The sequence below is a fragment of the Fundulus heteroclitus genome, chromosome 9 (genome assembly GCF_011125445.2).
Source record: "Fundulus heteroclitus isolate FHET01 chromosome 9, MU-UCD_Fhet_4.1, whole genome shotgun sequence".
In the NCBI taxonomy this organism is placed as follows: domain Eukaryota; kingdom Metazoa; phylum Chordata; class Actinopteri; order Cyprinodontiformes; family Fundulidae; genus Fundulus; species Fundulus heteroclitus.
In genome coordinates, this window is record NC_046369.1 from 34691779 (window position 1) to 34703485 (window position 11707).

The following is an 11707-nucleotide window of genomic DNA, read 5'->3' on the forward strand; positions in this document are numbered from 1 at the left end:
TCTATTCTCTGCCAAATCTTTAGCTCTTTGTTACTCTATACAGTTACATATCTCCATTTGTTTACAAGACTTGTCTCTTGGACTTTTCTCTTCACACCCAGAGTAGTGCAAAGATCTGCCCTGGGCTCCATGGAGTTTGGAAAAGGAGCCACGGTCTGCTGAGTGAGGCCATTACAGACCCTCTGTATGAATGTCTCAGTGACGCTAAAGATACATGAGGAGATTAGGCGAGAATTTGCAGTGAAAACAGAAATAAATCTAGGATTTCACTTTGTTTAGCGACTGCCAGGTGTACAAGAGGGGAATAAGATACACAGTTCTCCTGGAACAGTTAATTCTCCCATTAAAACATGTCTTTCTGGTTTGTTAGCACACACAAAAGATGCTTGTACAGTGTTGCTAATATTTCATCCTCATTTCCTATCAAGCAGCTTTCACTTGTCTCAGTATTTCAATAGGACCTAGCTGCTACTGCAGGCGAATAAAGGATTTTGTTCAATATTGAGATGATGCAATGAAGCTTAAATCTGACCTCAGACCCACTTTAGACATTTGACAGACTTTGTCATTCAACTGCACATTCACAATGCACATTTCAGTGAAATTTCATTGCAAGACCCAAAAAGAGAAGGCAAAAGAGAAACATTATAAATATAACTTTTTTCAGGAATGTTGCAAACCATAAAAAAACATTTTATATGTATAGAAAAGTTATTTGTAAGCCCATATGAGTAGTGCAAGTATATGTAACAGCAGGATGCATTGCAACACAGAGCGGACCATATGGTAAGGCAGATAGTACAGTTAGTGCAATAGAGTTCAAAGTGACCATGTAAAGTGATTTGTTTTGTATGTAGGGGAGTGTTATTGGAAGTATAGCAATCTTATGATGTGTGGAATGAAGCTATTGTGCAATCTGGTTGTTCTGCATGAGGGCAGCGGGGTGAACATTTCATGATGGGGGGTGGGAGTCTTTTGTGGTTGTCTTAGCCCTGGTCCGGCAGTGTCTGCAAACAGTGTCATGGATGGAGGGAAGTGCTGTCACAATGATTCTCTCTGCTGTCCTCACCACTCTCTCTACACATTTCCAGTCTGAGGCATTGCAGGCCCCAGACCAGTCAGACATGCATCTGTTCAGTACGCTCTCTATTGTCGCTCTGTAGAAAGGGGTGAGGATGGGAGGAAGAAGGCTTGCACTTCTCATTTGATCCAGAAAGTGCAGACCCTGCAGTGTTCTCTTCACAAGAGCAGAGGTTTGGAGGGTCCAGGTCAAAGTGTCTGTGATCTGCACCCCCAGGAATGTGATGCTGCTGATTCGTTCCACTGCAGCGTCGGTGATGAGCAGTGGTGTGTGATTTGGCAGATTTTTCTTGAAATCAGTGACGATCTCTTTTGTTGTGTTGACATTCAGGATCAGATAGTTTTGTCACACCAGGTCACCAGGTGTTTCACCCCCCCCCCCCCCCCCCTGTAGGCCAGTTGTCCCTGATGAGACCCACCATGGTAGTTTCATCCTTATACTTAATGATGTGGTTGAACTGAACCTGGCACGGCAGACCTGGGTCATCAGGGTGAAGGGCAGTGGGCTCAGTAAGCAGCCCTGGGGGACGCCCGTGCTGAGTGAGATCATGATGGAGGTGCTTTTTGTCAACCCAAACAGACTGGGGACTCCTTGTGAGGAAATCCAGCAGCCAGTTATACAGGGGAGTGTTGATTCCAAGGGGGGCCAGTTCGGTCACTGGGTCCTGCAAATGATTGGGTTGAAATCTGAACAGAAGTCCAGAAAACGCATTTGTACATTGGGTGTTGTTGTTCTTCAGTGTCCCAGGTTTAGACAGAGTGCAGGGGAGACGACATCCTCTGTGGAGCGGTTCTCCTTCACTAGCCTCTCTAGGGATTTGGTCATGATCGGAGCGAGGGCGGTAATCATTCAGTGAACAGTGCCTGTTCATCTGGGTGAGGTGTGGATTTCCTCACAGGAGTGTTGCTGAGAGCTACAAATCAACCTAAGTAATTATTGAGTGTGTTGAGAAAGTCTATGCTGTCCTCACAGGGTAAAGAAGCAGCCTTGTAGTCTGTGATGGTCTGGATTAGAGATGCAAGTTATCGATTAATGAGTTCATCTAAAGTTAATTCACCTTAGCGATCGACTAATGATTAATTTATAAGCAGCAATTTTCTTAAGAACCCTAGTGTTTTTCCTTGTATCATGAGGGTCTTTCTATAACATGTAGGGTTCATTATTTTTTCACATAATGCTGAATTTCACAAGAGGCACCTTATATTTAAACAGTGTATCATGCCATCTGTAATAAATATTGATTGAATAAATAACAAAATTGTGGTTTTCTCCTATAATTAAACTTGGACATATTTATTAAATACACCAAAACAGAACCCTGTTAGGTTACTGAATAGAAACAGTTGAACGAGTTGAATAGAATAACATATATAAAATACTAATAATCCCTCAGTGATTTTGACATCATGTCTTTTTCTATCATGTTAAACTTTTTTTGCTTCATGACCTCCACTTTTCTGTCATCACATCCTTGCCTTCTGAGCACATCAGTGAGTTCTGGTTTGATTCTGCTCTGCCATGCAGCCCAGCCGAATGGGAGCTAATTAGCTGACAACTTTAGGAGCTTGTTGAGTGTTTATATTGATAAATAGAACTGCATTGAGGGCATTTTTGCATCCTCGTCTTCATTAAACAGTGCAAAAATAATCCCACCCCGGACTCCGTCCAGAAAGCTTCATGTTGTGTCCGCCACAACCATCCAATTGTTCCATGAATCAATTGGATGGAACAAACTTTGATCTAATTAACCATCAATCAACAATTAATCATAAGTCAATTATTTGTTTGCATCTCTAGTCTGGATTCCTTGCCACATGGCTCTGATGTTTATCGGGTCGTGAAAGAATCGCTGGATTGTCTGAGGCAAGCTTTGCCGTTCCTATGACACCGTTGAGGTTGGCTCTGGCTGATCTGAGTGCCTCTCTGTCCCCACACCTGCTTCACAGGGGTTTTCCTCTGATAAGCAGGGGCTCTGTGGAGGAATTAACATAGCAGAGAGATGGTCTAATAAGCAACGGTGGAGGCAGGGGGCCTTAATATTTGTCTAGACTCTCTCTAGTGTGTTTGAGCCCCTGGTTGCAAAGTTCACATGCTGATGGAAACGTGGGAGCACTGTGTTCATGTTGGCCTCATTAAAATCCCAAGTAACAATGAAAACACCCTCTGGATCTGTGGTTTGCAAGCCACTTTAGTTTTCACTGTCTTAGTTTGACAAATATTCCCGCTATGACACTTGGTAACAACTTCTCTGAAAAATGACAATAAAGCAACAAACAACAAGCCTACAGTCCTTAATATAATAAAGTTAGATTGATAGGAGATATAGAAGAATATAAATAGAAAAGTCCAGGGAGGGAAGACATTATCCATGTGTGTAACTGAGATGGAGTAGAATATAGCATTCAGTAGAAGTTGTTAGCCTACATCCCTTGGATTGTATTTTTTTTAATTTTAGGAAGGATAGGCTGTTGTGGACCAGTGAAAGTCACAACCAGGCACTATATGATGTATGGCTTTGATATGATGACTACTATAAAGACAAAAGGCAGGGCTGGATGAGGCAGAAATGTAGCTGCTACAAATAGTATTCAGACTGACCAAAATCAACATTAGTATAGGAGAAGAACAGCAGAGATCGAATGGTTTAGATACAGAGTAAAGAGGCAAGGCTGAGAGGGTTTGGTATCGTACAGAAGAAGACCACTGAGAAGGTTCCTGAATGTAATTTAAAAAAAAAAACTATGCAGATGGTTAGAGTGCCAGAGAAAGATGCTACAGTGCGACAGCGGCAGATGATCCACTGTGGAAACCCCTAAAGCAGGGGTCCTCAAGGTCCGGTGTCCTGCAACTTTTATCTGTTACTCTGCTACAACACACCTGAGTCACATAATCAGCTCATTGGCAGGATTCTGGCCAGGCTGACTGCACACTGAAGAGCCAAATTAGCCATTTGATGTAGGTGTGTTGGCCCAGGGATACATCTAAAAGCTGCGGGACGCCCGGACCTCGATGATCTGAGTTGTGGACCACTTCCCTAAAGGGAGCAGCCAAAAGAACAAGTCTGCAAGTAACAAAGTGTGGAGTGGATAAGTATTTCCCTTTATAGTCCCACAGAGGGAACATTTTGTCTCTGCGTTTAATCCATCCCTTACGGAGCGGTGTGGTGCCAACACTGAATGGCACAGGACTGAATGGACCCAGAGTAACAGATTGAGTTTCAAACCAACCACTGGGGCCACTCAAACACACACACACACACACACACCTCACTCTCTAACCACTAGGCCACCACTCCCACGCACAGAGTGTGGCTGGAGTCAGTAACAAGAGCCACCACAAACAGATGTATCAAAGACATGGTTGTACAACCATCACATTCCTTCCTGTTAGGCCACTGCTGAACCACAACCATTAGACTCTTACCTGGGTTTTATCAACTCCAAAGTCATCTAGCACACGACCTCCATGTTTCCCTCTGCTAACATGCTTTATGGACATTTTCCAGCAGGACTCCACAGCTGCTCACACCGCTAATAGTACCAACACCTGCTTCACTGACCGTGGTAACTCTGTGCTTTATTGGAATGCAGACGTGTGGAACGTCACAATCAGACCCAAAGGATGATCACATCCATGCCATGCTGATGCAGTTATTCAGGCTAAAGGAGGCCCGACAAACCAAATATTGAGTTTATATACTGTACCGTGCATGTAAACACATTTCGGTAGGTTGACATTTCCGTATTTAAAGCCGCTATTAATTGCGACTTTAAATGCAGTTCTAGAAATTGGTTCTAGAAATGTAGCACTCTGTGTGTCATAAATCTATTTCATGTTCAAACTTCACTTTTCAAACCAAAATAAATTAACATTGTAATCATCTTTTCATTTCTTGCAACATATTTGTATAATACAGCCTACTTCACGCGTGACGTTATTCTTTTTTGAACTTGCTGTCAGGACGACACGGTCCCTGACTTCAACCTGCTGAGAAGGGAAGAATTGCAGGAAGTTCACGCAACGTTTTCAATCACTTTGATTTAAGAGAGAGAGAGAGAGAGAGCTCATGTCACAGAAGTATATTTATAGTTATTTTGTTCTCTCAGAATAAAATTGTTGACCTACTTTTTTTTTTTTTCAAACTGTAACAAAGACAAAGCAGCATGCGTGGTGTCTCAGGATACATGCAGGATCACCTCCCTTTATTGTGCAGCAAACATTAAACAGGTTTGCTGCACAATGGCCTTCTGAACAGAACAAAGCGACAGCGTCTCCCATTTACAGGTAGCAGGTTGACATCGTGTCCGTGTAGATTCGGAAAGTTGCGTTGGCAACGCTGCTCGGCTTCATGTTTGAATGAACAGTTCTCCCACATGAAGGCCAGGAAATCTTACATTTTGGCTCTGTGATAACGATCAAAAATGTGAGCCTTTTCAGCGCGGCGGCGCTCTGAGCTGAGATCACTTCAGATTGCAAAGAGCGGTGCTACCACAGTCCTAGATGGCCCCGGGTGGGACCTTGTGCTGTCTTTTATCTAGATATGTATTTTCTCAACCGCGTCAACCCTCATGCCATTGCACGACTTCTTCTGACGGCGCTGATAAGGACGTAGGTAGCTTCTTCCCTTTTTAAAGCCAGATGATGCGTTTGCAAACCACAGTGTTGTACTTTACGTTAGCTCATCCTATATCCTACCAGTTCTGCTGGGCTTCTGTGTGTTGTGTGTGCCTTAGGAAGAAAGAAGGGCTTTTTTGGAGGGGGGGGGGGGGGGGGTGTCGTAATGTGCTTCTCAGAGATTACCTTAGATTCTTAGAAACTGTCACCTAATGTTGAGCAGTTTGCTTATTTCATTCTGCATTTTCACTCTCTTTTTTTGATAGCTCCTTTAAACCCTTGCTTTCATTAACCCAAATACAGGGGCTTATACAGTAGCCATAATATTGAACTTTTTTCCGTTTTGACACGTTAGAAGATACAACTTTAATCCATCTTACAGTGATGCGGAAGGATAATTGTTTTTTATTTTTTCTTAATTTGTATGCAGCTCCCATAAGTCAATACTTTCAAACAGCAGAAAAGCCTTTGGGGGTTTGTCTCTGCCAGCTTTCCACATGTTTAACCGCTGTTCTTCTCTGAATAACTCCACCTCTGGCAGGTTGGGTGCATGAACTCTGACCAGCTAACACATCTCCGCTGATGATCCCCCAGTGTTATTCCCTGTCCACATGCAGTGTTTTGCACGCGCGTCTCATCCAATCAGAGCACCCATTCCCACGTGTTTGCTGTGTCCCCCACCTGACCTTTGGCAAACTCCAAGAAGCTCTTCTGCTTAAGATTGGTTGAGTGCCAAGTAATTAGTTGTCCTGTCCTCCACGTGAGCTGTGGATCTCCGCAGCTCCTTCAGAGTTCCTTCTCTCCTTAATGATCTCCTCAGACGGCCTTTCAGTTAAGGTGGCCAGTCATTTTCTGGTAGGTTTGGAGTTGTACTATGCTCCATTGAGATCCTTTTCAAATGATGGACTGAACAGAGCTCTGGGAGATGTTTAGACCTAACCTTGCTTTAAACTTTTCCCAAACTTCCTTCCTGACCTGTGTTCCTTGGTCTTCAAGGTGCTCTTTGTTCTCTAACAGACCCGAGGCCAACAAATGCATGTGTCCTGAGATTCAATTACACACAGAGTCGGGACTATTTACTAACTAGGTAACTTTTTGAAAGAATCAGAAACTGGCACCGGAGACAAGGAAACTGGCATCACACGTTTCAGAGTTTTAATTAAGTACTAATTAGTGTTGTGAGGCACTGCAGTGACGTTCTATCAGTTGTAGAAAGCACAACACAGCGTATCTCTCTTTTGTTGGACCTGTGCAGAGTTCTGTGCTGTACTCCTCTGGCATCGACACAAAAACCTCTCCGTTGCACATTTTCCTTGGTGCCAGTTCTTACAACGAATCGCTGCATATGGCTGTTGTCTACATTTGCAGCATTCAATGTCTCTGGAAACATATTTTAAAGGTCGCCAAGCGTGACATATTTGGTGATTAGGTCAACCCTATGACTTTCATGAAGGCAGAAGGCGTTATGCTTCACAACCACTGCGTCAAACTAGACCGACTGTGACTGGTTTCGTTTTAGTGACTTTGGAGAAGTTCTTCACTCAGTCATGGATTTACCCAGAAGAAAAAAAGCAGGCGAGGAGATTTACAGCATTTTATCCCCTGTTCGGGTAAAGCCGCTCAGGTGAAAATGTTTAAAGAACAGCCTGAAGCTTTAGGGGTTAAAGATTTGACTCCGACTTGAGTGCGGACAAGGTGTAGCCAGCAGAAATAGTTCAAAGCGGAGAAAAGTACATAAATAACCAGGGTGCTCTCACGAACCTGAGCAAATAGAAAGTAAAGGCTTTTACAGAACTATTTCCACTTCTGGCTAGCAAAGATGAATGAATGTGGTTAGTTTGTGTCACCTCTGTGGAGCACTTTGTTTAGGAGACTGTGAGATCATTTGCATTCAAGGTGGAAAGCAGCTATCTACCTTTCTACAGTTAAGCAGGAGTACTGAACATTCACACAGCTGAGACCGTCTCATCACAGTGGAAACTTACATCTCACCTGCTGCTTAGTCTGCTTATTTTGAAATACTCCCATTACCTAAATACACCACCATAGGGATTGGACGGGGATTCATGCTGAGGGTAATAAGCAATGCTTCACAAGGAGCCCCCAAAGTGAGTGACAGGATCATATGCTGACCCTTTGCTGTTTGACCAAGCAGAAAAACTGTGAGAACCAGAAATATTGCTCCTGCTGCAAAACAGCTGTGGGAAAGCCATTCTGCTGAATGATTTGACCAGAACACGGACACATATTATAGGTTACACAGAAACCTGGAATCGTATTACGGCAAAAGAAAAAGTCCTGATGGACAAGTGTGGGTCATACACAGGCAGACAGAGGCAGACAGACAACATCCGTAGGGCTTGGAAGAGATTAATGCTCAAGAGAAACACACATTATGTTTGCTTATGCTTAGGCATTACTAGGGTCTGTGCTCCCCCTGCCAACACTGAGGCGCAGGGGGAGTCATCTTTGGTCAAGGGTCTTGCTCAGAGAGCCAGAGTGACAGGCTGAGTTCTGAACCGGCAACCTTTGCAGCATCTTGAAGACAGATGCTTCAGCTCCCCAACCACTAGGCCACCACTCCCACCAAGTATGTGTGTGTAATCTACACATACTTCCCCTACCATTGTCCAAGGGGGGCACCCCACCCCGCCCCGCCTACGAGACCACACGGCCTTCTCACAGCACATCGTAAATTATTGAAATATCTGTATACGTTAACAGTTCATTTCTTTCAATATAATAGCCATTCTAAGCTCACATCCTAAGATATTTCTGTCTCTGCGTGGTCGCTCGCGTTGTAATACTTTCAGCTCTCTCTATGTCAGTCGCTCACACTGAGTCACATGCGTTCGCCCATCCAGGTAAACACAATCCCACCAGCAAACAGCAACATATATTTGCCCTTCTGGCAAACATATCAGCCTTTTTTAAATGCACCCAATTTTTGAGGATGGCAACATTAGAAGAGCCGGGAGTACTGAGTTTGTGATTTATTTGTAAAAAAAAAAAAAAAAAAAAAAAAGTTTCTACATCAAAGTAGGCAGAAGTAAGCTGTCAAAGCACACGAAGTTTAAGATGATTTTGGTAAAACTTTAAACAATTTCCACTCATTTTATGGGGCTAACAGTTTGAAGAAAATGTGAAATATTTCAAAAATTCACATGGAAAACATACAATATAATTAATACAAATATCAAGAGAAATAGGAAACCAATACACGAATGCTGAATAGCATTCGCAGTGATTCTTAAACGTGAGGTTCCAGGTTTAAACGATCTGTCATCCTCTAGGAAATGACGATGAGACGGTCGTGACAGGTCTCCAAAAGGCTTAAAACCAAAGTGTTGGTCAGAGAGGAGCCCTCTTGTGTCATGTTTTGAAAGCAGCGACGTGCAACACAAGCCTTTGCCTCATTATTACTCATAACCCTGGAACACAGAGTTTCTCTTCCATTGTTGCAATACGATGAAGAAAAAAACTCATTTTGGCACATAATGGACATGCATACATTTCTCCCTGCAGTTAGTGCTTCAAAGACCGTAATAACACAAACAGAGGCGCACAAGATGCCGCAAAACTGGACGTGGACGAGTCTACCGAACACACAACGACCTTTGTTGTGACTGAGGAGATTCGGTTCTGACTGGAAGAAGATAAAACAAAGCTGTCAACACTTCCCTTTGGTTAAAGCCATGAGAAGATGACTGAAATTCCACAGACACAAAAACGACTTTCCTCAGTTAAACGTAGCTGGATAGGCAGCCCATTTTCTGCCCGTCATGAAACTCAAATTATTTAGTTCTCATTATTATAAGACAGCTAAGTTCCGCTTAAGAGAGAGCCAAGTTTAAATTATTGGATAGTGTCTCAAATTTCTAAGACTATAACTCATTATTATTAGATATATAAATCTGAATTATGAGTTGTATTCACAGTTGTCAAGTTCCAATTATTAGAAGTGACTTTTGACTGATGCTTCAGTAAAAGTACTAACTTGTCGGCCCTCAAACCAGAGGCTGCTCACTCATTGGTGCGCTTTAGGCCGTGATCTTTTTGAAAACACACATTTCAGGGCATTTCCTTTTTTAACAGACAGCAGCATTACCTCTTGCAAGTATTTTGATGTATTCACACTGTCAACTGTCTGCTAAAAGGAACAATTCTGGTTTGATCTGTCTAAAACAGAATATTCTCTTTAGGCTAGTCTGTGTTTTCACAAGCAAACAGTAACCTGTTCACGTGTTTTTTTTTTCCTCCAACACTCGCAATAACGTGCTTTCACAAAGGCGTCTTCTAATTGTTACCGTACTCACGGGTAATTGTAGTTTCCTTCATCACCCTGGAGCTGATCTTTTGCTGAGTCTTTGCCATTTTTGGCAATCCTTTGATCCATTGGTGTGGTAGTTTTCCATTTTTTTTTTTTTTTTTGCGTCTCTCTGGTTTTGGCTTCCATTTAAAAGTATTTGAGATAATTTTATACGAGAAGCCTATTATTTTAACACTCTCCTCTCTCCGATTAACTTTTGTTTTAAATCCAAGTACGCTGTTAATCTGTGCAATGACCCACTTTGCTCAACCAGCGAGTCCAACATGTGCTACCTTCATCCTTAAATAAGGACTCTTACCATTTGACACCAGTTATTCAACACAATGAGACCTCACCGCTATTATTCTTCTGCTATTATTCAAACACGCCTCATTCAAGTAAGGTTTGAATTAACAAAAAGAATCAGCAGCATGAAGGACTGTTGATTGTTACTTTTCTATTACTCTACTACACCTGATGTTATCTCTAGAGATCACTGGCCGATAGTCAGGATACATCTGGGACAGGTCGCCCTGTCACAGGTAGTAGAAATATTGATCTTTGTGATTCTGGACCGCAATCACTTTGACCACAAGCGTGATTCATGGTGAAAAGACAGTATATCATAACTACACAGTAAATTTATCCTGAGTAAAATTTACTCCAATTCAAAAATTGTACTTTTATTTTATTAGTGGGACCAAATGTCTGTTTCTGAGTACATTTTCTTCAATTTGAAGAAACTTTACTCAGACAAATTTACTGTGTATGACATAGCATAGTCATAATTATGAGACATCAAAATGAATTCAATTATGGCCAATCCAATAAGGAGATAGTTTCTCATTATTATGATTTATCTCATAGCACCCAGAGATAATAATTCTATTTTTTTTGAAATCACAGAGATGTTTTTTCTTTTTTTCGTTTATTTGAAATGTCGCTTCATGTCAGACATCGATGACATGTAAACAGAATTTAAATGTCTTTTCCATCCAATCAACTTTTGAGGCAAAACAGTATTGCACTTGTCAAAGTCATGTTGAACTGCGAGGTTTCTAATCTAAAAGGAAATGTAATGAAACTGGCATGCCAGGTTAGACTTTGACTCTTGAGTTGTGCAATTCACAAAGAAATAAACTGTTCAAACACTTGTATAAACAACGAGCGAACAAGCGGGGCGGGTTAAAACACGACTTTTAATTTTTGTTGTTTTGTTTTTTTTGTTGACAGCACAGATTCTTACCTTTATCCTGTTGCATGGTGTCCTGGGTTTTCTCATCTTCGGGCTGTAATTTAGGTCCATCTGCGTCCTCGCGCGGTCCGGTTAGCAGAGAGATGTGCGCCTCGCGCTGCTGTGTCTCCGTTCTACCTCCACCGGTGGGCTGGCGGCCTTTTTAAAGGCTGCTGGTGATGTAACTGGACTCGCGCCACAACTCTTTCCAACTTGAGTGATGAGCAGGGAACTGACCGTTCTCGCGCGCGCGCGCTCGCTCGCCTCTCCGCTCGGCGTCGCGCGCTCAGGTGCAGCCGGCCGGGGTGTGTTCTCCACGTCATGAAACACCCCCGCACGGCTCACCGTTATTCACGCCGCCGTGGCCAAGCAACGGCAGCAGCGTGAAGAAAACCGAGAAAACACGGAATGTTTCAGAGTGTGAGCCCGGGCTGAGTCATCCCCTCGCAGTGAACCCCTGCTTTGGTCC

General features: G+C 42.8%; 1 protein-coding gene across 1 annotated transcript in view; it reads right to left on the bottom strand.

Moving 5' to 3' along the window:
- Window positions 1–11487, bottom strand: part of slco2a1 (solute carrier organic anion transporter family, member 2A1) — a 35174-nt gene extending 23687 nt beyond the window's left edge. The window contains exon 1 of the mRNA XM_012861198.3: window positions 11251–11487. Within this exon, the coding sequence (XP_012716652.2) occupies window positions 11251–11310 (60 nt within the window). The 5' untranslated portion in view covers window positions 11311–11487. The remainder of the gene's footprint in view (window positions 1–11250) is intronic.
- Window positions 11488–11707: the final 220 nt, after the last annotated feature.